A 25,481-nucleotide genomic window follows, 5' to 3' on the forward strand; every position below is an offset into this window, starting at 1 on the left:
GGCTTGATTGACGACGTGGCCACAGTTCCGGATACGTCAAGTGACGCGATTACGCTCAGCGTGCCTGTCAGTGCGCCTTTCCTCATGGATGATTGTCTCCTGTTATACCCTGATAAGGGGACGTTCTCAATACTGCAACCACGCCAAATGAACATATAAATATGGCATCTCATTATTTAATTTTATTTTTTACATGCACTTTCATAAAAAAAAATACAAGGCGTCTTGTTTTCAGAGCATATTTGGATAGATCAATTTAAGCAAAAATATCCACAATAACTCTGTTATAGGTTCATATAGAGCAAATATGGAGTCTGGACACGTTTATTTAATGTTCTGTTTTTCCTTCCCGTCCTAATGTGGGCCAAAATAACCCAGATCTATTATCTCAGTTGATTAACCACAAACAATTTGGGAAATTAGAGTTATCTGCACGAATATTCTTCACCTCCTTCATCTGTCATTCTGCATGCTGTGCGTGCAACCCTGTGTGATGCATAGCCTACATGCAGCAGCGCATAAGCCACAGTCACGCTCGTATATTAACCCTTTAATGCACAGCGATATGAGTTTCTGCACATTGACCCCATGTCGACTCCCCTTTAAGAGACGTGAGATGGGACGTGGTCTGTCACCCAACCCTGTCCAAGCACCCGCTGGGGGGAGGAGAGTCTAGATGGACATATAGATAGGCAAATAAATAAACAAGCGACAGGAGGAGGGGGGAAGGAGAATAGGAAATTCTGTCTTTTCCTCTTCCCGAGCATCTTGCGCTGCGCAGTATTGGCGACACCAACGGGGAGCGGTGCGCATTTTTTCTGTCAATCCGAGGAGAGGACGACAGTAGCCTATCTGAAGCGGCACTTCTGAGCCCAAACGAACAGATCAAAGCGGACAGAAACACCGCAGTCTGACAGACCAAGGGGATACTGTGGGGGTTTTTTTCTCTCTGAAAGTAATATTTTTTCATGCACAGGCGCTTGAGGGAGGCAGTCAAACCCGGTGCCCTCTCCAAACGGGATATTTGACCGACCTATGGAGAGTTGATTTACATCCCTTAATTTTGCAAAAAATATATTTGGACAATCAGAGGAGCCTCGCTTGCTCAGCATTTTTTAATTAGCTTGTTTTTTAAAATATTGCTGCGGGGCAAGGAAATAGCTTTCATTGCCAGTTGAGTGTTACATAACCGTGTGGCTTTAGCTGTCCAAGGTGCTGAACTGACAGCTATAACGGGACGAGCCGAAGGGAATTCACAGCCTTGCGTAAGTCTACTCATGTCACAGCGCACATTATCAACGTGACCGCACGATTTGATGCGAAAATAACATTTATGTAGTGGTTTGATCTCATTTTCTGTGCTTTTTTTCCGCCCACACAGAAGGTCACAGGCCTATCAATCGGGGGAAAGCACCAGGATCCGCTCACTGAACCACCGGGAAGCAGCTGGGTTTTATTCATTTTTTTTAAAGTCGCCCCGTGGTGAAATACATTCCTGAGGTGGTCGATTCAACGGAGAGAAAATGTCGGGGCAAACGCTCACGGATCGCATTGCCGCTGCGCAATACCAGCTAACGGGATCAGATATGGCCCGAGCTGTCTGCAAAGCCACCACTCATGAAGTGATGGCGCCCAAGAAAAAGCACCTGGAGTGTAAGTGTAGCCCTTCTTCCTCTTCTTTCACACCGCATGGGATGGTTTTACAGGCCTATAGGCCTCATGCACACATGCAGTCACGCTCACAGGCCACATGCCACCACAACCACAAGAGCTGTGATACAATGACCAGTCGTTTTCTTAATTCACTTTGCTTAAATGGGTGTGGTGCCTTAATGAATTGATGTAGCCATGGTGATGACCCCTCTTTGACCCTTTATGTCAGCCTCCAGTAGAGATGATGGACACCCAGAGAGAGAGAGAGTGTAGGATAGAGGGAGAGGGAGGGAGAAAAGGTCATATTTTAAGGTAGACTGACAAGTCAACCAGCCCATTTAATTTCCCTTCTCTACTCCTGCAAAAGCGACATTTTTTAACTTCTTATTATTGCAACAGAGGTGCTGAAGCCCTGCAAGTCTGGATAGAGCAGGAACTTTACATGTCATGTGCAAATACTTGTGAAAATGTGAACTCGAAGCATGCATGCTGTCTGAACAACTTGCAGCACATACAGTAGACACCCATCTGGGTTTTACATTAGCTATCAGCGAGTTTTGGCTCATCTGCTAGGGCTGGAAAGTCACATCTGAATAAAATTATCAAAGTCACAGTTTTATTGACACATCTATAGATGACAGCAGTGACAAATCATGATTAATCACTGTCACCAACCACAAATACTGTGTCAGACCAAAGCAGTGGCGTGGCACTGCATACAGATGATGGATGGTCTGGTTGTCTTTTGGTTGTCTGTGTGTGTGTGTGTGTGTCTGTGTGTGGTCGCTGGGCAGGGCTGGTCCTGTGTCTTGGGCTAGGACGTTATATCTTGTGATCCGCTCCCCTGCTGAATAATTTAATAATCAGCCAATGACTGCCTTGCATTATTTACACAGCCAAAGGTGACAATGCTAATGCTAGCATGCCCTAGGGACCATTGCTTCCTCATTCTCTGCTTTGTCCGAGTCTTTGTGTGTGTGTCTTTCACTTTAACTGTGAACGTTGACTTGTGTGGCTGTCGAGCAACACATCAGTGTGACAGTTTAACCATCGTTAGTTCAAGTCTTGAGCTTTTTCTCTAAGGATCAGACTGCTTCTGTTAACCACGTGGCACGTGGAAGGATTCTTATATGCTTTAATTCAAAGATGATTCAACAAGACATAGGCTACATATGAACATGTGGTCTTCCTGCAAGTTTTAGGTTATGCTGTATCCATTTCTAGGGCAATTCAACCAGCTTCGTGTATGTAGGCCACTGTGCCTCTCATGCAAGTGTATCTCAGCAGGAGGCAATACCTAACCTCAAAAAACTGAAAACCATCTCCATTCATAACAAGATATATTCAAATAGTAATTATTTTTCTGTGTCTTGAAACAGTTTCGACTGAAAATAGTAACAAATAAGTCAAATAAGTGCGACAGAAGGCCGTTAAAGTAATTGGCCACCTTTCACCATGTTGGATATATAAGTATTTAACACTAGATATATAAATCGGTGGTCTTATTCCTTTGTCATGGTGACACAGTGTGTGACCCTTGGGGTGGAAGTGGGTGTGTGTTGGTGGTGGTGCAGTGCAGTTGCCGTGGTAACAGATTGAGAGTGTCAGGGGATGGCACTGTAATGACAAAGGAAGACTGTGATAAGGAAGAGGACAAATGACAGGCTTATCACCTCCAGAGTGCACAGATGAATGTGTATTTTCTCACACACTGAATGACGAGTATTTCTGAATGTATTTTTATCGGTGTTTGTTATCTTTTCCAATGGATGTGTGTTTGAGGAGGACAAATTATTGTTTTCTTTTAGAATATGGAAAAAGATAACTGGCTATAAAAGCATTTCTGATCAGTTATAAAACCTCTGTAATGGTAAAAGATGAGCATGTGAGGAAGGTGCAGGTGTGTGAATATGGGTGTGTCACAATCACAGGTGCGCCTGCATTGAGAAATGGCTTTTTAAACCATGATTCGATCCTCAAAATGAAAACTAATAAGTTTCAATATGTGTGCAGGATGAAATGATTTAGTTTCGTTGATGCCTGTATTTGAAGCCCACACTGCAGGGAATGAAACCCAGGTGTCATTATTCCTCCTCTGTTCATTGAATTTCACATCCCTGTTATTAGTCACGTATTTGGACACCATGTTGTAGTAAAATGGTAGTAAAATGGGCACTGGAGGGAATTTTTACAGAGCATGTGGTCCTCTCTATGTCAGCTGAAAGAGTTCACTCAACACCGAAGGCGATAGGTTTAAATTCATCTGAGGTCATGTTGAAAATACACTTGGTGAAGAAATGGCTGTTTTGAAGAGTGGAATTCACATATAGATATGTCACGTGACCTCTAGAAGAGTGATTTCAATTACTCTCACAACAAGACTCTCACAAGGGGCCTCAAGACAAATATGAGGGGTTGCTACATGATCAACAGGACAAGAAAAGAGAAAAAAGTTGACAAAAAGTTTTAATATGTTCATATAAATTTGAGCTACTGGATAATTTTTCTGCTAAAAATATTCAAACACCCTTTGGTTGAACCGGTAAACAAATGTATTCTGTGAAAGGGGATCACAAGCCAAAAAGACTGGGAACTAGCTCTAGATTATGAGTCCAGTCCACATATATTATGGGGTTTATGTGTGAGTCACAGCTGCTGGAGCCAGAACTGGTATCACTGGATGTCAAGTTGAAATTAACCCCCCCCCCTAGAACTGAAAACAACTCATACAAGAGTCTTCATCAGTTCTGCTAATTGGATTTTTAAACACCTGCGAGTCATTTACACCACAATGTTACATGAGAATCAGTGAGGTCACATGGCAGTCACGTGAGAGCTGTTAGAGTCACATGAATTAAGGTGTGAATTGGTGTGAAATCACCCGATTAAAGCTGTCAGGAAGTCACCGCAAATAGCTCATACAGTAGCTGACGAGAATAACCTGGATGAAATGTTAGCGTGTGTGTGTGTGTGTGTGTTCCGTCTAATATTCTGGCTACCGCTAGAGTGCTTGTTGTGTAATTACGAATCACAATTATAGCAGACGGACCGGAAAAAGACACTTACACAGACACTAGACACACACAAACATACACTTGCACAGTGTGAGGCCTCACAGTTCATTCCTTGAACGCTCCTGTTGGCCGTGGATTACCGTAAGAGTCTTTATTTAGCTCGGCCAATCCTCATTAGACACACATATAGACACATACACACACTACTTGTATGTCAGTGTGTGTTTGCTTCAGGTAATGATATCACAACAGAAAGCATGGATTATAGCCTGTGACATGGCCCGTATGGCAACACATTAAACACCAGTAAACACATACGATAAGATTTCTGAATGAGTGAATGAATATGAACTCGTAGCTTTGCCACTGGTGACATGATAATATTATATAATCACATTTCAGCCATTGTGGACCTTGTCTCTCTCTGTGTGTTTGTGTGTGTGTGTGTGTGTGTGTGTGTGTGTGTGTGTGTGTGTGTGTGTGTGTGATTTAGAAAGGCTGCAGGCGGGTGTAATGTTCAGCCATATTACAGTGAGGCTAAATGAGGAACAGAATAAAGTCCGTAAAATAAAAAACAGCGGATGGATAGCAAATGGAAATGATTGAAATACGTGAAAGGAAGAAAATTAATCTTTAGAATAAAAAAATGCAGTAGTAGAGATAGAATATTGTGCAGCAATAGCCCATATAAAGCTTTATTAAATAATATAAATGCAAACAAGAGCCATAGATGAAAAGTCATTAATGTGACGTCAGCCTTTATAAATATAAAAACATCAGACATCATCAGTGTGGTTCAGTCTGGTCAAGTTGTACAGACTGCAGCATAATTAATTACATAAAGATCAGAGGAAGACCAGTGATTAACTTAAAACCAGGGAAAAAAAGCATTTGCTTTTAATCCTCATTTTAATCATTAAAGCTGATATTAGCTGTGTCCCAATTAAGGGGCTGTGTCCTTTGAAGGACCCGGTCTATAAAGACTGCAAAGGCCAAACCGAGTGTTGTTAAATGAGACGGTCTGGTCTACGGAGGATTTCCTATTTGCGTCATCATCTGTTCCCGCCCTTACCTGTAGCCTAGCAATCTTGACAGCTGCAGTTGACGATTGGGACACAGCTACTAGAAATGGAGCCAGGAATTTTAATTTTATTATTATGGCGGCATCTAGGTCCAACAGCACCACCAGGGACTCCCTGCTCAGCCAACCAAAATATACATAAACACATTTTATGAGGCCTAATATTTATTTAAGACTTAATAATTTAAGACTTTTTAAGGACCCTGACACCCACCACTTGAGACCACTGTAAATGAAATAAACGATGTATTAAACAATTACTTTAATTCATTCATTCAATATTTTTTATTTTTCAACTAATCTCTCGAGTAGAGAGAAGAGCCTGTCCATTCTCTCTCTGCTTTCCTCTCCTCTAACTCTCTCTGCAGCAGTGTACTTGCTGACAGCAGCAGCTCAGCCTCAACACACCTACCTGACTGTACTATGACAAAATATCAACTCGAAGCTCCACTCACACTTTTTCTCTCACAAAAAATAACCTTTACATTCAGACAAACTAATGTGGCAGCTACGATTGTTTGATTTCATCTGTGAGACCAACATTTATCTTCCAAAAGGAATTATATCATATATGAAATGTTACATTAGAGCCGGTGGTAAATTACCAAAGAGCTGCACAGATCAGTTCATCGGATCATGTTCTCCTCGGGATGGCAACGGACACTGACCGGCCAGTCGTCTCAGGAGTCGGGCTGCTAGCAGCTGAGATGACTGGCTGGTCTCACCTGGCCAGCTGCTCCTCACATGTCCGAAAATGTCAGAGCAAATTTCCAAACAGGTGTTATTTGGATAAACTGACCACATAATGGGAATCTAAATGGTTACTTTCTCGCTTTAAAAAATATTAAAACGTAATAAAGTGACATATGAACAGTCCTACAGTTAAAAATTACAACAGCTTTTAGCCCGGTGATGGCTGCCGGTTGGTGCAAAATCATTCTGGGATAGGTTAGGCAGAAGGATCTAGCTGCATTTGAAGGAACCTTCAAAATGGGACAGCCTTGTTGCGCTGCTGTGACACATTCAGTCTTCAAATGCAGTCTTTGAAGGATGCAGCCACTGAACTGGGACACAGTTCCTGTCTACTCAGTTGTCAGGATGTGTCATAAAGATAATTGGATAAAACTGAATCTACAACCTACAACACGGGCGACAGGAAGCTGATAATGGAGATGTGTTAGATGGTGTAAAACAGGTTGTGTCGAGACAGGTGTGTGTGCAGTTTGGGGGATGGGCAGCGAGACAGCTACCATAGAAAGACCAGGAACAGTGATTAGTAATAATCTGTTTACAACCCCCCAGCCACCCTAAACCCCAACCCCCACGTCCAGCCGGCCACCCTGTTATGACCTTGAACAGCTTCCCTGCTCTCACCCGCATGTCTCCTCATTTCTTACACATTCATGTCCACCTTTGTGCTTCTCAACTGCTGTTCTTTTGAGTGTATTGTTCTTTCTCTTCCTTCCTGTTGCATTTTTGGTCTGGTCTATAATTTGGTATCTACCAGCTCAAGGCAAAGCCAAGGCCCGTTCAATATAACGGCCTTCCTCTACTTCCATTATCTGAGATGCCTGCCAATATTTGCTGCATTCCTCTCTGGCACTCTCCGTGGATAGACTCAGTCCTGCCCTTGTTGTTGAGTCATCAATGTCAGAGTGCTGGACAGAAAAGTAACCAAACTGTTCCTTATGTGCAATGAATGTCAACATTTTAGGGCCTCTAGTGTACTGCAGGGCTGGCAAACATTCAGTGATGTACTTCATTCGAAAAATATCATCCATCCTTTCTCACAATGTCACTTTCTTTCCTGCAGTTTCTGTCCAAATCTCTATCTCGTTATATTTGTATGCCTGTCTGCCTGCCTGACTCTCTCTGGCTCCCTGCAGAAGTAACCCCAGTATCTAATAAAAAAAAACACCCATCCTCATCAGACAAATAATACGGAAAATGTTAGATATTTTGATTGTTTCTTTCTTTTTTTTTTTTTTGATGCTAAGACAGCACACTCAGGTAATCGGGTAAATTACAAAAGCAATTTGTGTGCACTTCTTACACACAAATGTCCCACAGGAACTCTCAAATGGGTGTTTCCTTTCATAACTGAATTGTGTCAATATGAGCGAGAGGAAATGAGTTCATGTTGCAATTGGTATGGGTACACTCAAATCGTGTATATGCTAGCCATAAAAAGTAGTGCCCACAGAATAAAAAATGTAGGTTGCTTCCTAATGTGTAGTTTATATAATGAAATAAGAAATTAAAGAGATTATTTAGTCATTGGTTTACTGCTAGAGCAGGAGAGTTTGTCAGGAGATGTCATATGCATCACACTTTTCCTTTGCACTAACACTGTATTTATCTGTATGATTACTGCTAAAGTAATGTAACACAAAACAAGTTATTGTATTCCATCTTGTATTTAGACAAAAATCTCGTCACTTTTACTGTTTGAGACCTCCCTGTTTGCCTTTCTGACCTGGCATCCATGGGAGGGAAGATGAGACAGCATTATTCTTTCTCTGTGCATCGTCAGTATGTGTGTGTGTGTGTGTGTGTGGGAGCACTGATATAATTTTGTATGTACATCAGGTCTTCTTCCCAGCTTAATATTCTCATGGGTGTCTAGAGCAGCTCTGCAGCGAACACTTAGTCTGCTCACTTAATCAAACTTTAATCAGAGTGAGTCAAATTATGTCGACATTTGTCTGAGAATAAACTAACCATGACTCTTCTCATATAGTGAACCATAAAGTATGAAATTTCCTCAGACCTTAGAGGGTCTTGTGGTGCTTAATGAGAGGGAAGCTTTTGATGGATTGATCTAACAAGTCTGTGGTTGTCTTTGTGGTTGTGTTACAGACCTGGTGTCAGCCACCAATACCACCAACGTGAACATCCCTCAGATGGCTGACACGCTGTTTGAACGGGCCACCAATGCCAGCTGGGTGGTCGTCTTCAAGGCCCTTGTCACCAGTCATCACATGTGTGTCCACGGCAATGAGGTACATGGGTGGGACCCTGGTATCATCTTTAATTCGAGCTTCATTTTATGCCAGCTTTATTTAAATACAAAGTGTATTTTAGTGGGATTCAATTGTTTGTCAAATTATCATCCTGTCCAAATGTGTCTTGACAATTAATTTGTGAGGTTATGACTTTGGAGAGCTATAATTGGTCTTTTTGAGTGAAGTGAGGGTTCTGTGTGGTGCTGAGAAAGGCTTGATGTCTCACAGATAAATAGAGACTTTGACCACAATTTCCTCAAATGAATGAAAGGAGTCCTGTGGGTCCAGTGTACGAGCAGTCAACCATGGATTCAGACCTGCTGGAAGTGCTATTTAATGGAATAAAATGTTCAGCAAGTACAGCAAGACAAGTCCCAGCTATAGATGTTGAAGTGTTTGTTTACCTTTAATTTAATTTCTTTCCACCACTGCCTGTGAGACAGATTTTTGTGTTTTCTCTCTCTTCTTCAGAGGTTTATTCAGTACTTGGCTTCCAGGACCTCCCTGTTCAACCTCAGCAATTTCATTGACAAAACGGGCTCTCACGGTAAGAGCACCTGAGTTTGATGATGATGATATGTTTTTTCTGTAAATTATATATGTAGATCATCTGTCTTCCAGGTGAGAATACTGGCACATTACTGAACTTTCTCAATATCTCACAATGCAAAAAGAAACAGGAAGAGACAAACACAAAGAGAGCCATCTGGCAAATAGAGCCAATGGCACAAATTACACACACACATTATTTGTTTTTGCATTCTTGGTCAACAGAGCTGTATTGTGTTGCTGTGTCTTTTTCTGTGTTAATCACAGACACGTTTGCAAGCTAAACAAGAAACAGCATGTTTAGACAAATATACAAGACATTAATCTACTGTTCAACCTAATTTCAGATCTGCTGAAGAAAATGACACAAAGGTGTTGCCTCTCATGAAAATTACCATTTGTTATTGAAATATTGTCCTTGTAGATTAAAAGAAGAAATGGGGAACAAGATTTGTTTTTTTTGTTTTTTTTCTGTGCTGAAAACTGTTACCCAGCACCTGCAAAATATTTACAGAGATTGTCACAAATGCCAAGGTTTCTGCTGAATTTCATGAAGTTTGGGATAGATGTCTTCTGTGATCTGTTTTATATTGATTTTAAGACTCATTTGGGGATTTTTTAAAATGTTTTTTCCATGAATAAATATGCAGATTTTAGAGGAACAGATGAGTTTAAACAGATTTTTAGCCAGATTTTATGTTCTCATGCATCCACAATGTGTTATTTTTCCTTTTGCAAGAAGACACCGTTCACCCCAGCTTGCAGAAAACATTGTGCTTTTGGGACAAGGAAAGTTTGTAATATGTATCACATAAGGAAAAATAAAGACTAAAGCTGACACTGCTAGTCTTCCTCTGAGTATTCTCTGACAGAAATCTATTCTGTTTAGGCTACGACATGTCTACATTCATCAGACGGTATGGACGATACCTGAACGAGAAAGCCTTCGCTTACCGCCAGATGGCTTTTGACTTCACCAGAGTCAAGAAGGGGTACGTCAAACATGGTGTTTTAAAGAGGCCTTGTAACTCTACACACTGCCTTCTACACAGTTCATCCTTGTCATTCAGAGGTTGTATTTATCCAAGACTTTGGCCAAATGCAGTTTTTAAGTTATTGTCACTTATCTTGTGCTACGTCTTGTGTCTGTGAAGCATCTAATGCTCTCTCTGTTGTGTCCATTCAGTGCTGAGGGTGTGATGAGGACCATGACCACTGAGAAGCTGTTGAAAGGGATGCCTGTTCTGCAGACTCAGATTGACACACTCCTGGAGTTTGATGTGAGTCCAGCATTGGCTTGATTTGTACATTTATTTGTTTTCCGGTGATTTCACTTTAAACTGATGATAAGATGACCGGCAAGCTCTTTCTTTTCTCCTCTCAGGTTCATCCCAAGGAGCTGAACAATGGGATCATCAATGCTGCATTCTTGCTTCTCTTCAAGGATCTGGTCAAACTGTTTGCATCCTACAATGACGGAATCATCAACCTATTAGGTCAGTAGGCCATGAACAAATAAACATGTATAAATTGCAGATTACTGTAGATCACAGTGAATCTGAATCTGCAAACTTCCTATTTTTGTGTGCAGAGAAATACTTCAAGATGAAGAAGAGTGATTGTAAGGAGGCCTTGGAGATCTACAAGAGGTTCCTGACCAGGGTGACAAAGATTGGGGAATTCATGAAGCTGGCTGAGGTAAGGGTCACCTGCCAGTCCTTAGCATGGCTGTCATAATGCATCATGACAGAGCAACGTTGCAATGCTGATTTTTTAACTCTGTTTCATTCAACAGACAGTTGGAGTTGACAAAAACGACATTCCTGACATCAACTATGTAAGTTGCCACACATTGTGGCTGTCATTTTCTTTATATCTCTCCTAAAAGAGATTTGAAGATGGTCAATATAATGCACATGAATGCCACCCATCCCAAACACATATATATGCACGCACAGAAGCACCCATGCCTCACCCACCACCATCTCCCCACCCAGTGTCTCCACCCGGGGGTAGTGGTGGATCTAGCAGACTCAGACGACGAGGACTGTCCTTTTAAACCTCTTGAGGAGCCGGTAACCGCAGAAACACAGGGTGCCCTGGCTGAGTGCCTGTTTGCGGGATGGAGTGTCGGCATGTTGAGCTTAATTCAGTTTGACAAACACGCCAGACAAAAGCGTGTGTGTGTGTGATGTGTGTTGTAGTGAGATTTTCCAAAGCCCTGTCACTCTCAGTGCTTTCCGGCTTGAATTGAAATGTAAACACTGACGTAATAATGCACAGACTGATGATACGATTCAGGAGACACGTGGAAAGGATTTTTTATTGATTACTCCAGTTTTGATTTTTTTGTCAGGCTCCCAGCAGTATCCTGGAGTCTCTGGAAACACACATGAACGGTTTGGAGGATGTAAAAGGTGGAAAGAAGGGGTAAGAGATTGTTTAATGGCATTTTTTTAAAATGTCAGTTCAACTGCTTCATTGTAGTATGACACACAAAACCCTTATGAGCTAGAATAGAAGAACTAGGATCATATAACAAAAGAAAAAGAGGCTGAAATCTGAGAAACTCCCTTTTTGTTTATTATGACTTGTGTCACTTAGAATCTAAAGGAAGAGAAATGTTGGTAGAAACAGGCATAAGCAGGTGGTATATTTATATAATTTCCTTTAACCCTTCCTCTCTTTTATCCCCCTTTATGTTCATTTGGAATCACCAGTGAAGGGTGAGCATATACTGTATGTTTTGTTTGGAGTTTACTAACTTCTTAGTGTAGATATATTTGCTGTCATTTCCCTCCAGGTAACACTTTATTCACATGTGAATTATACAGGTGATCCCCATGTGAATAGAAACATTATGCAGGTTTACATGTGGGAATTTGTGCGTGTTGATTTGAATACATGTGTGCATTCTGCAAGAGACACATGTTTCAATAAAACAGTAAGTCACCACATGTGTATCGTCACATCCCGACACGCAATGTGAATCAGAATATGAAGGGTTTTTGCTCCAAAGTGAAATTATTTCTTATAAATTGATCATTAGCGCAAAATTTAAATATTACTTAAGTATTTTAATCAATTAGAAGCAACACACTGTATTGCTTTGGGGATTAACTCTTCATATGATCACATATGATGCAACCTGTCTCACATATTTATTTGATTTCTTAACCTTAAAAAGTAGAACCATCAAATATTTTTCAGTCTGAGTCAAGCCGATCTGCCTATTTCATTCAAAATAACTTACAATTCCTCCTTCTCTCCTGCTCCTTCAGGTCTCCAACAAAGGTAAGACACACATTTGAAATAGTCTATATTTTTGCAAAGCTCTTCCAGTCTGATGCACCGCTGATCAGAGGCCTCCTTGTCTACCTTCCAGGGGTCTCCGACAAACAATGTGTCTCCAACGTCGACTCCAGCCAAATCTTCAAATGCTGTTCCTGCACTGCAGCCTCCTCCTGGGGAGAGTGCTGCTGCTGCTGCAGCTGCCCCAGAGCCAGCGGAAGAGTAAGTGACCGCCTCATGTAGCCTCTCTGTGATTGATTTTGACCTAAAATACCTGAGTATGCTACACAGTGTTGCAGCAAATCATCTGAAAATCAGAAATTGTTGGTAATAAGTGGTCACTTTGAAAAGCATGCTTAATATTTCTTTTCACAGCAAGACATCAGCCAATGTCATATATGCAACACATATGCAGCATAGGATTTTTAACTGGAAAAACCACCCTACAACTGGGTGTTTAGAACAACAAATGTAAAGGAATATTATCTTCTGCAAAGGATGATGGATTCATTGTCTCTGTTTCTGTCTCCAGTTCTTTGTTGGACCTGGATCCACTCTCCTCCTCGGGTCCCTCTGTAACATCAGCTGCCCCCACGTCCTGGGGAGGTAAGTTTCTCTCCTTCTTTGTCAAATCACCTGCTGGTTGATCTGTAAGAACCAAAACGCACATCCATTTACCAGCATGTACAGTATATTTAGCCATGACTGTGACTGGCAAGAAAATAAGTAAACAACAGAACGTATTACATCTAAAGTAAAAGAATCAACTTTTCAGTTTTTGAGAGTAAGCTAATCAACTCTATCATGAATTATTTTATCTATTGACTCTTGATCTGCTGCTCATGAATTAAGTTCTTTTCCGTCTTCCTTCACTTTCTGCTTCCACAGACCTTCTTGGATCAGGTGAGTGTTTCCCTGCTCTTTACGTCACCCCTTGGCTCTACTCTAGACTAGTGTAGTCTTAAATCCTCCTCCAGGTTACCTCGATGTCATTGACTTTCTTTTCTAACAAAAAACTGTAATCTGGAATCGAGCTGACCTGGAAACAATGTCAATGTTTTAATCCTTGCAGATAAACTAGAAAATAGCAATATCACATGGTTACCTCCCTGTTTGTCTCCTCAAGCTGTTCTCTTTAGTCTGAGTAGTCTCTTTGTTTCTCTCTGCCTTCTCTCTCCCCTCCCTCCACATACTCCATTGTCTGTTTTTGGTTTACAACGTGGGCTATTTTGGTTGGTTGGTTTTTATTTATTGATTATGACCGGATGGCGCTGGATAATTTTACAACTTTAATTTGATTAAAATTTGGATTTTGCTTTTGTCTGTCGATTCCAAATGATCTTCATTGGGCTTTAATTTGAATTGGACCTTTGTTTTTTCGCTTGCTTTCTTCTTATGGTGACTCAACTGGTTCTTTTGGTTGCTCTTTTGGGGTTTATTTTGGTACCTTTATTTGGGGATTTCAAACACCCCGTTGGTACTCGCAGAAATGGGCGATTCCTTGCTATCCGAACCCACCCTCACGGCAGAGCCCGCCCCCTCCTCTGCAGCAGCAACGCCCACTCCTGCAGCGGCAGAGCCTGGAGTCTCTCTAGCTCCTCCCACTAGCACAGCAGCCGCCGCCTCCCCCGGCGCCACCAATATGGATCTGTTGGGAGGTCAGTGGGCTTCCAGAGGATTCTCTACGACAGAATCACTCTGGGAAGCTCAACCCTAAAACCCATCACACAATATGATAACACAGATGACTGCATGCTCAAACACATACAGTATGCAGACCAAACTGATAACGCTTTATATCACAGCCTGCAAATTATAGTGTAAATATTTTATACATATGGGGTTACCAATGAAATACTGGCAGCAAACTGTATTTAGAGTATAAAAAAAGTGAACAAGGGGCTACTTTTTCCCACATTTTCAATGCTTTGTACTGGTGTTACTTAAAAGTGATGGTACTTACCTCAACTGGTTATGATATGACAGGACCTAAAAGCTGCTGTAGGTTGTTCTCTAACATCATCAGCAGCAGGAATGATAATGAAATGTAAGTTCTCCATATTTAAAATTTTCTGCCATTATAATTTCCTAAAGAATTTTGTAAATATATCATAATCACAACTTATTTCATTGCAATATCAACACTGTTGCCCCGTTTTCTCCATTTTTCTTGTCTCGTCACCCAGTAATAACATTATTATACTGAGTATTTATTAAAGTCCCTCTCCACGCATAAATATGTTTTTCTTCTTGTTACTTCAGTTGGATGTTTGAGCGTCACTGTGCAGAATGATGTATGTACAGAGTTTGACACTAGAAGGCTGTTTTCACTTCATCTGCTGCAAGTGAAAGGTTTCTCTGAGCTCAAACCTGAGTTTAAGGGGTGGGCATATGAGCATGATTTGTGACATCACAACTAGTTTGTAGCCAATCGTGGTCCAGTATGCAACTTACGCAAGTGTGATGTGGAACCTTGAAGCCTCCAGTGCAAGTGCAGTGCAAGCCTCCACATACACTGAGAATGGACAGACATCTTGTGCGCAGCTGTTGAGATGAAAAATATTTGCATATTCATAGATTTTGGAACTTTTAAAGAGGAAGAAGAGTAGATGTCATGTTAAGGATTTTAACATGGTAATTGTACTTTTTTTGTGTAAAAACTATATCAGATATACATTATTTTCCAAGCAGAGTACTTTTACATGTCTTAATACATTTCTGGAGGGGATCTTTAAGCAGAAAGTTGTACTCCTTAACCTTTGTATTTTCCCCTTATACTTAAGTACACTAAGTATTTTTTGATGCACTAAAGAATTACATTGTAGTTCATGGCTGTAATCTAAAGCGTTACCACCAAACTTTGCTGATATATCACTTATATTGTCTATATACTGCAAGCAAAGTTGCATCATCAAGAACAATGAAGCCTTAGTGACGCATTGATACACATCTCCATCATTCTCAGCTGCCGTAAAATAAGTCTTGCAGGTCATTGATGATACACAATAACTCACATACCCTCACATATAATATTCCTCCACAAATACTCACACAGATATTTCTTCATTATGTAAGTATGCACAGCCACACTCTCACCTTCGGCTTGCACATGAACATACTGCTGTACACTCATTCTCCACATGCGTCTTGTTTGATAGGCAGACATGCTTTTCGTGACCGCAGTGAAAAGCAATTCTATCAAACCCTGTCACATGGCTACAGCTACAGATGGGAGCTGTAACACTTGTAGTCACTGCTTACTTATGTAGATTTTAGGCTTATTCTGTTCTTTGTGCAGTCAGTAAAACCTTGCTGTAGTGCCTCCTGTCTGTATTCCCATTTGTCCATCCACCTGTCAGTCATTAATATCACATATCAATGCTGTAAGCTGCATTTTATTTTACAGATGAATACTTAGTGTAACAACATGGGCTGATTATCTTCTGTTTTCTGCTAAAACACTCTCAGCTTACCTGCTTTTTTCTGATATTCTCTTTTCCTCCTCATATTTCTGATTCCGTTTTCTCTCTCGTTTTTTTTTCTTTTTTTCATTTCTGCACCTGTCTGTGTGTCTCTCTGGACTTCTCTGTCTTCTACTGGGGTTTGTGTGAACCTCAGATGCCTTTGCAACACCTGCTCCTGCCACTGAGGCCTCTGCAGCAGCAGCTGAAGGTGGGGCTGCCGCTACGTCCGCCCCAGCCGCCAACACTGGAGCTGGTGGGTGACTGAAAATCTGTGTATGTGTGTGTGTGTGTGTGTGTGTGTGTGTGTGTGTGTGTGTGTGTGAGTCAGTAGTGGAAAGTCGCTAAACATGTACTAAGTCATAGTATTTAAGTACAACTTTTGGGTATTTGCACTTTACTTGACTATCTCCATTTTATGCTACTTTATAGGCCTACTTTTACTCCACTGTAACTTTTTACTCCACATTTGTTTGACAGCTTTAGTTACTACTTTATAGATTAAGATCATACATGCAAAACACATGATCATATTATAAAATATTAGATTTAGAATATAAGATTTTTTATAGATTCAACTACCTAAAAGGATATAAAGTAGTTAAAATTAAGTCAACCCTACAACATTAAGATTATGCTAATAATTGAATCTGTAGCAATCACCCAGCAGGCCTTTTTCACAGAGGACAATATGACATGTCACAGTAGATAAAGCACAGGTGTAAATGCTCAAATTACTTATAGCTAACTGTAACAGCTCACCAGGACACTTGAAGAGAACAGAGCCATCGTTAACGTTACACCTTAAAGCACACTTGTCTCTTTCCTATCTGACAAGTCAAAATATCTGCTGTGAAAAAAGGCTCATAACATGGCGTAATAATGAGTACGTTTACCTTTGATACTTAAAAAGGAGCAGTTCTACATTTTGGGAAATATGCTTATTTGGTTTCTTGCCAAGAGCTAGATGAGAAAATGAATACCACTCTGACAATACTTCTGTACTTTCACTTAAATAAGACTTAAAATTAAGGACTTTTAAGTGAAATGTAGTATTTTTATATTGTGTGTATTGCTACTTTAAACTTAAAGAATCTGAATACTTGTTTCCACTGCTGTGGATGAAAAGATGTTTCAGTTTGTGTACATGTGTATACCTGTACATTTATTGTTGGTCTCAAGCTTTAATCGGGGTTTCATCTCGAGGCTTTGTGCGGACAGTAGGCGTAGAGATTCACTCTTTATTACTGCTGGTGTCTGGACAGTGCTATTGTTGTTGCCATGGTGATTGAGGACAATACTCTTGCTTCTCTTTTATCGTTTGGTTAGGTTTTCTGTTGCAGACTAGTTATATTTTCTAAGAGTAGACTCAGTTGTGGTTTGTTCCAGAGGTTTGTAGTGCAAATTTGTACAATATTCCCTTCAGTTGTTTGGCTTTTTTTTTTTTTTTTACCATAACAGATACTATTTTGTGTCTTTTACCATTTCCACTGACAACAGGAGTGGGTTGGAGCTGCACTGTCTCTACTATCAAAACTCCCAGATGCTTTTTCATTCCTTCATCTCATCTTTTATGATTACAGCAGTATTTTTATCACATCATCGCATGAAACATATGTGTCTACTCTGTCTTGTGTTAACATCATTATCTAACATCCTCCCTTCCCTTCCATGTGTTACATTTCTTCCTCACCACCACCCCACCTCTTCCCCAAAAGACCCCTTCGCTTCCTCAGATGGTAGCACCAACGCGACATCTTCAGGTCTAGACCTTTTCAGCATGATGACAGTGGAGAATAATAACCCGGGTAGTTCGCTGGATGCCTGTTTTAGCTCTGTGGTGCCCCAGCCTTCCCCTTCTGCTTCCCCTTCACCGCTCTTCACCTCCGCATCCAGCACCATCATCACCACTGCAACCATTTCAGCTCCAGTAGCCCCCAGCGCCACAAACCCTGCAACTGACCTTTTCAGTGGTAAACATTAGAGATGTGTGTGGTTCAACATTAATCTTATTATCTTGCGCTCTTATTCATATTGACCTTAATGTGCACATATTGAAGGCATCTTTCACTTCGACTTGGCTGCTGTGTGTGATCACCATTTCATAGTGTTTGAACATTTTAATATTCCTGTCTCTGGATGCGTATGTGTTTGTAGACCTCTTTGATTCAATGCCAGACACAAGCTTCACCAAAGCAGAGCCCGCTTCCAGTGTTGACTTGTTTACAGCAGGTAGCTACCCCCATTGCATCCATTCTGCCATCTCTTGTGTGCTCGCACTCTCATATCCTGTCTTGCCGTGTCTGTTTTTCAGCTTTGCCCTTGGCTTTGATGAGGGAAGGAAAAAAAGGAAATGAGATTGCTCTCCTATTGGTCAGCTAAAAGCTCTTGAGCTGTCTGAAACATTTACTAAATCACTCTTACATCTTTCCCATTCCAGCATGTTCTGCGTGCACTGCAACTGCATGTGATAAACATGCATTATAATGAATCACAGTCAATACCAATGTGTGTGTCTGTGTGTGCATGTGAGTGTTTATGTATGTATGTGTGATCTAAACATCATCTCCACCTTGCCCTCCCCAGCAGATGTATTCAGCTCCCCTGCCCCCATCCTCACCTCCGCACCCCCACCCAAAATTGACACAGGAGCCATCATGAACCTGTTTGGTGGTGGGTAATTCACATGACTGCCTGCTCTCACTCTGTCTCCCCCTGTTCATGAAAGCATCATCAAAGAAGAGGAGTTGTATCTGTGAAAAACATCAAATTAAACAATTGATATTACAATACCAGTACAGCATTTTTAATGGTCATAACTGATGGGTTTGTTATTGCATATTGTACTTCTCCTACACATTAGTCATTTTGTGTTGTCAATTTACACTCATAGATATCATGTTCTCATAGATATCATGATATCATGATATCATGTTTCTTTGTGGTTATTTCGTGGGAGTATTACAAGCAGATATAGATGAAGCTTGGTCATGTTGAAATTGCCAAATTATTTATGAATTGCAAGCTACGACTTAAGACCTGGAGATTTTCCTCTTTCTTCCCGGCTTTAGCGTTTTTATCCAACGTTTCTACAGTATTATTGCATCAAATAAGCTTGCATGTATGTTTCCAATGGATATTGTATGATCATAGGTGTATTGGAAAATGTGTGGATGCTTTGATTGCAACTGTTCAATGTGTTTGGCAGTATGATAAGATGTGTGTATGTGTGCCTTAAAATTTAAAAGCAATGTTTGCCAGTTAACTTACATATATGCGATTGTGTATTCATACTTTCACCTTCCGCGTCTAACTCTAAGCACTTTGTTTGGCATTAGCAGTGAGAAGCCGAAGGCTGACTATTACCCCTTCTTTGCCCTCATGCTGCGATGGAAACGCCTCGGCCCGCTTTGACCTGGCACGATACTGTTTGGTATGTGTTTGGTTGACCCGTCAGAGTCCACAGGAGGAGATGCCCCAGCTGCTGCTGCCGCTGCTGCTCCTGCTGCCCCCGGCACAGAGCTCATGTCAGGTAAAACCTCTGAAATGTGAGGAGCCACTCTGCATGCTGGAGGGCATATGGACATGTTGCAGATTTCCATTTCATCCCAGCACATTGTACGGTAGCTGTGTTGTTAACTCAGTAATTGCATGCTGTCTAATTTTAGTCCTACTAATACTGTTAGAGCCACTTTGGTGACATCTTCCATTAATTACAACAGTGTTTGCCGCTGAAGATGGTTGTTTTGTGGCAATGGATTTATCAGTCACTGTTTCTATTAACTTTGGTAATGGTTAATGAAATAGTCTGCTGTTAGCTGCTCTTTTTATATCATTTATTCACTCATTGTACAGAATACAGATGCTTTATACACTAAACTTGGGTGTTGTCTTGTTTTTTGACTGTTGCTTGCTGTTGATTCAGTATCAAAGTCCATATAAAGCCATGGTAATGTCATCATTGGATCATGTGCATAGTTATTAGTCTTCAGGGAATTCCTTCAATATTTCCCACCTTTCCCGACTGTGCAACTGGTATCCGTGGTAACTGTAACCATAGCAACATGGGCCCCTCCTCACCTGGTTCCTGGTCATCTCCTGTGCCGTTGGTCTTCATGTTATGTAACTGACGGTCTGCAATACTACTGCTTCGAGGCTTAACTCTTTCTTTCCCCTCTCTCTCTCTCATTCACGCAATAACCTCTAATGGTTTCACTGTCACCCGCTCCTTTAAAACCTCATCGCATCTTTTTTTCTCTCTCTCTGGCATCTGTGCTTTTTTTACTTTCCTCTCTCTCTCTCTCTCTCCATCTGGCTCTTGGGCTGGCTCATTGCTTGCTTCCTGCCATTTGATTCGGTGAGTTTCCTTGCTCTTTAACACGCTAATTTCCCACAGTGCACTGCTGCATTGCAGTGGTGCAAGCTCAGCTGCACTGTCCCTTCCACCACCAGATGCTTGATGGTTACAAAGAGTGCAAAGTAGTAGTAGTAGTATTATAGTGCTTCTTTAACAAATATCCCAGCTTCTGCTCTCATCATGAATTATATCAATAAGCACTGGAAATATATTCTTGACACTGTATATGATTTTAAGATGTAAAATACAGTGTTTTTGCTCAAAATACTGTTCACCCCTCATACATGTCTTTTAAAGTTGGTCTGGTTCTTATTCCCTATGCAAAGATTGCACATTACTATTAGTAGTAATTAGTAGTAGTATTAGTAGTAGTAAGACTGACAGATGTCTCCTGTAGCAGAGTCTGTATGCTGATTCTGTACTAAAATCACAAAACATTCTTATTGATCTAAATGTGTTGAAAATGGCTATTTTGCTACTATAGTTGTCATTTAATGTCTTATTTTATATTAATCTACTCTATAGCTCACATTCTCTCCTCTCTCTGTTGTCATGGAGACATCTGTTGGTTGTCATGGCAATCCCCAGTAGTAAGGAGGTCTGCTACTGGGTTCTGGTAGAGTGTGAGGATAGCTAATATCTTCCTCTCCCCTCCTTCTCCATCTATGTTTCCTCCCCACTTCCCTCCCTCCCTGTAGTATTTGATGGACTAGGGGATGTAATGAAGCCCACTGTGACCCCTCAGGCGGGTGACGTTGACACCTCCATGGCTAACATGGCAAGTAGTAAGTAGTCACTCACACTAGCTAAAGCAATGCCATAGATATCAATTTAAAAGAATAGTTCAACTTTGTGGGAAATACACAAGACTGGGGCCATGCTGTTGAATTCAGAGCTGGGGCCATGAGGCAATTAGCTTAGCTTAGCATAAAGAGTGGAGGCAGAGGGAAACTGTTAGCCTACAAGCACCTCTAACGTTTGCTAATTAACACATTGTACCTAATTTTTAAAAACCTTGCCACTGAACATGCATGTAAAAACAACAATTTGTGTCTTTACGGGGAGTTATGTGTTATAAATAGTCTTGTTGCCACAGTGAGGCTACTGCTGGCCAGTGAGTGCATTCCCAAAATTTTGAACTATTGCTTTAATTCACCCTCTAACCCTCAACTTTTTTGTTAAAGGAAACAGTAATTTTGCAGAACCTCTCTTTGTGTCTCTCTCTCTCTTTATCTGTCTCAGATCTCACAATGGGAACCTCAGCGGCCCCACAGGTAGCTCCCCCCAGTTGGGGTGCTCCCATGGTAAATGTTGTCTGTGTTTTATAGCATGGAGTGGAGCCTGGCATGGCAGCGACAGACAGGGCATAACAGCAATCACATGCATTAACTTCATCTGGCTCTCCAGGTTCCAGGTCCAATCATAGAGCTATAGGAAACTGAGAGTGAGGAAAGAAAGAAAGGAGACAAGACACTTCATTGTCTAAGTCAGCCGACGGATCTCATAGAACCTCTAATCATGCTCAGAACTCATGTGCTGGTTATAAACGAGTGGAAAATTACCAAAACCTGGTGCTTTCAACATGCAGTCTGGTTCAAAGTATTTCTGGAATATCTACTGGAGAGTGATGAAGTGACAAATGATAGTGCCAAATTAAGAAGCTGTTGCTTGGAAACAGCTTCTTCCTCTCTGAAGTTTCTAAGTCTGATAGACTCTAAACCTGATAGAGTTAAGGCAAGCCACTAACTTCTCCCCATCATAGCTAAATTCACCCCTATCATTGACACATTTGCTTTTTTTATGGATATTTCAGTTCGTGTTTTTGGCAACAACAGATCTAGTTGTAGTTTCATACAGAGGAATTGTCTCACCTCTAAGGCTGTCTGCAACAAGCTTCCCCTTTCTCTCTTAGTCCTTGTGCATGAGTAAATCAGTTATAAGAATTATAGGTTAAATTAGGGGTTTTTGTTGTGCCGTGTTTGTTTCTTTATGTGTTATATGTTGTGTTCCAACCTTTTATTGTCCAATATCAGTGTGTCTGTCCATTACTTTGTGTTGTAGAAAACATTAATGCATTGTGTATTTTTTGTTTTTACATGTGTTTGCATTGTCTTGCATTGTGTATGTCTGTCTTATATGTAGTGATCCCAACTCCTCCTCTCCCTCCCCTCCACACCTTTAGACCGTACCCATGGGTGTTCCTCCTTTTATGGGGACTCACCCCAGCTTCGGCATGGTAAGACCACCAGTCCAGTCCAGTAATGTCCCTGAACCAGTCTGGACATTACTGGAAAGTGATGGACAATGACCCCTTTAGGTGTCCCACACACAAACACATCCTTCTGATGGCTGAGATTGTGTCTTATTGTCTCTTTTTCTTTCTGTCTGTCTCTGTGTAAGCCCGGGGCACCAGGCGTTGGAGCTCCCATGATGCCCATGGTTAGGCCAGGCTTCCCTGCCACCGGAGCGACCCCTGGAGCACCGGTAATTCGCTCATTCTTAAATGGATTATCACATGGATTTACACATTCATACATAAAGTTGACAGCTGCTGTGACAAAGAGAGTTTGAGTGCTAAGAATGGATGTGTCTGCAGATGTCTCCTGGAGTGGCCCAGAGCCCCAGAAAGCCTCCACCACCCAGGAACGCTCTGGATGACCTTAACATTAAGGACTTCATGTAGACTGACTGACCCGTAAACCCCCAAGGTACATGTGCAATCACTTTGTTGAAAGTATGTTCAGATCAGTTTCATTTTAAGTGACCAGGTTTGGATTTGCAATACCAGCCCACAGTACTATTGGTGTACTGTATTGGTTGCTGTGGCAGGTAAGTAGACATGCTTACATGCACAGACTAACCTGTCTGGTCTTTATTGATCCAAAACAGAAAACTTCAAGCAAGAATTAAGAATTAATATACTTTCCACTTGTCATGCCATAGCAAAGGTCATTGTGCAGAATAGTTTGTTGCATCAGACAACTTTGATGCTGCAGTCATGGACAGCTAACAAAGGGGACTGACTTTTCTTGAATTTTTATTTCTTTTCATGTGAAATACTGGATATTTTTTACTTTTTCAAGCCTACAAATTAAACAATGTGAGAATGAAAAATTATTTCACAGGCCATGTTCACACTAAAGCCATAACCTGTGAAAATAGAGTTGACAATGCACTGATCACAAGCTAAAAAGGTTGGGAACCACTGCTTTCGAGTTATGTGTTGCAATGCAAATGATGTGAAGACACATGTTTAGAACTTGGATTTTAATGACGATATCACCATTTATTATTGTAACTCCTTAGGGATTTTTGCTGTTTTTGCCTTTTCTTTCAAGAAAAGACATTTGACAACAAGCTGCATGACAAAAAAAACCTGACTTAGACTGCCAGTCTGAACATATTTGTCTCTATGTTTATGAATCTCCTTCTCTGTTTGTCTTGTAGGAGTATATATATATAATCAGACTTCATCTATTTCTGTTGAGACTAATTGTTCAACATCAAGTCTAATTTTCTTTCCCCCCACTATCACTATCACTATCACCTCTCTCTGCAGGTTTGTCATTGTGTCTGGAGCTCTGTGGATGTGGATGTCTGCACTTCCCCACTGCCTTCCCTCAGTCATGCCCCAGCCCTTCAGCCATTCAGCCATCATCTCTACGACCTTTACCCTCCGACCTCCTACCAGCCGCAGCCCCTGAAACAATCTGCCCTCCTTATCTAATGTTGTAGCACAACTGTGAATGTGAACCCTAGATACAGAAAAACAAAATTCCGTTTATGTGTGTGTGGGTGTGCGTGTAAATCAGTGTTAACCTTTACTTAATATACTATTGAAAAATGAACAAAAAAAATTAATAAATGTGTATTTAGATTCATTCTGGATTTCCGCATATCAGCTGACTTGGAATGATGGATATGTGTTGGTTTCTTTGCGCATCTCCCAGACAAGGACTGTGTTGTTAAATGTGGACTGTGTTCGGTGTGTGTAACTTCACTGGCCAACCCCCACTCCGACTCCTCTATCCCTGTTGTCCGAACTAATACTGAGCTATGTTTATGCCATTTAAAACTTGGTTGTACCTATATCTGCTTGGCCGTCCATCCTCCCGCCTGTCTACTTTTTTGGAGAACAACTTTCAATCAAAACGTTACCTGAAAATAACTTGCACTGCAAATCTGGACTTATCATCGAACACCTCAAACAGTTGTTCAGTTTTGTTTTTACTTTATCTTTTTTTTAGGGATTGTATGAAACATGCAAAAACTGTGTTCAAACATATGCATTTTTGATGATAGATTACATATTTTCTTTAATCTTTATTTTCAAAGAAAAAAAATGTATCATATATTTTTAGTTATGTCAACTTATATAGTTGGAAAAAAAAAAGGCAAGTAGATTCAAAAATTTCCCGCCTTCTTTGTACATACCTCTCAGTCTGTTATCAGAGGCAGTATTGAAAGGAAACTTGGCCATGAGTGTTTACGGTTGCGCCCTCTGCTGGTGTGGAGTGACGCTGCATCGTAGCATGCAACACAGGTCAATCTGGAATGCATTCTAATACTCTCAAAGAGCTCCTTTCCTTGTCTGTCTCCACACATGCTGACATTTGACTTAATGTTCAGGTGGAAATCAAAGACACAAGGAGGCATCTGTGTATGTGATTGGCCTCAGTCCTCTGTGGGTCATTTGTGACGCAGCGATCGGTACATTTTGCTCGTGTGCTGTCACTGGAAAGTCTTGAGGACTCTCACTGTAAAGCACTGAAGTATACGCTGGATGTTCTGTGTGTTGTTTATTTCCAAAAGTGACTGTATCTTAATCCATTGTGGCATTGCAAAGTGTTGAAAGAAAAATAAAGATGACTATGACACATAAAAACAAAAAGAATGTGGATAAATAATGTTTGCTAAGTATTCATATGAAGGCTGTGTTGTTGTTTTTTTTTCGGGGGGTTATAATGGATGGCATCGTCCTCCCTCCCTCGCCCCCACCTGCATGTGAGTCCAAATGAGATGCAATAAAATACAAATACACTGATACAAACTACCCTCACGGCTCATCAC

General features: G+C 41.0%; 1 protein-coding gene across 7 annotated transcripts; it reads left to right on the forward strand.

Moving 5' to 3' along the window:
- Positions 1 to 588: 588 nt before the first annotated feature.
- LOC122965493 (clathrin coat assembly protein AP180-like) lies at positions 589 to 25,465 on the forward strand. 7 transcript variants are annotated; one of them, XM_044329613.1, is made up of 25 exons: positions 589 to 1,265; positions 1,382 to 1,653; positions 8,608 to 8,750; positions 9,225 to 9,300; positions 10,192 to 10,294; positions 10,489 to 10,582; positions 10,687 to 10,798; positions 10,894 to 11,000; positions 11,098 to 11,139; positions 11,659 to 11,732; positions 12,023 to 12,028; positions 12,584 to 12,596; positions 12,688 to 12,815; positions 13,126 to 13,199; positions 13,482 to 13,496; positions 14,081 to 14,251; positions 16,212 to 16,310; positions 17,773 to 18,027; positions 18,641 to 18,727; positions 19,512 to 19,586; positions 21,110 to 21,196; positions 21,654 to 21,715; positions 22,812 to 22,895; positions 23,008 to 23,119; positions 23,971 to 25,465. In XM_044329613.1, exons 2-24 carry the CDS (start codon positions 1,524 to 1,526, stop codon positions 23,092 to 23,094), a joined length of 2,124 nt encoding a protein of 707 aa, XP_044185548.1. In that variant the 5' UTR covers positions 589 to 1,265; positions 1,382 to 1,523; the 3' UTR covers positions 23,095 to 23,119; positions 23,971 to 25,465. The 7 variants fall into 7 exon arrangements, with proteins under 7 accessions (XP_044185548.1, XP_044185541.1, XP_044185543.1 ...); XM_044329606.1 differs by lacking the exons at positions 17,773 to 18,027; positions 18,641 to 18,727 and having other exon boundaries at positions 591 to 1,265; XM_044329607.1 differs by lacking the exons at positions 17,773 to 18,027; positions 18,641 to 18,727 and having other exon boundaries at positions 592 to 1,265; positions 21,654 to 21,685.
- The last annotated feature ends 16 nt before the right edge of the window (positions 25,466 to 25,481 follow it).

The sequence above is a fragment of the Thunnus albacares genome, chromosome 16, assembly GCF_914725855.1.
Source record: "Thunnus albacares chromosome 16, fThuAlb1.1, whole genome shotgun sequence".
In the NCBI taxonomy this organism is placed as follows: Eukaryota; Metazoa; Chordata; class Actinopteri; order Scombriformes; family Scombridae; genus Thunnus; species Thunnus albacares.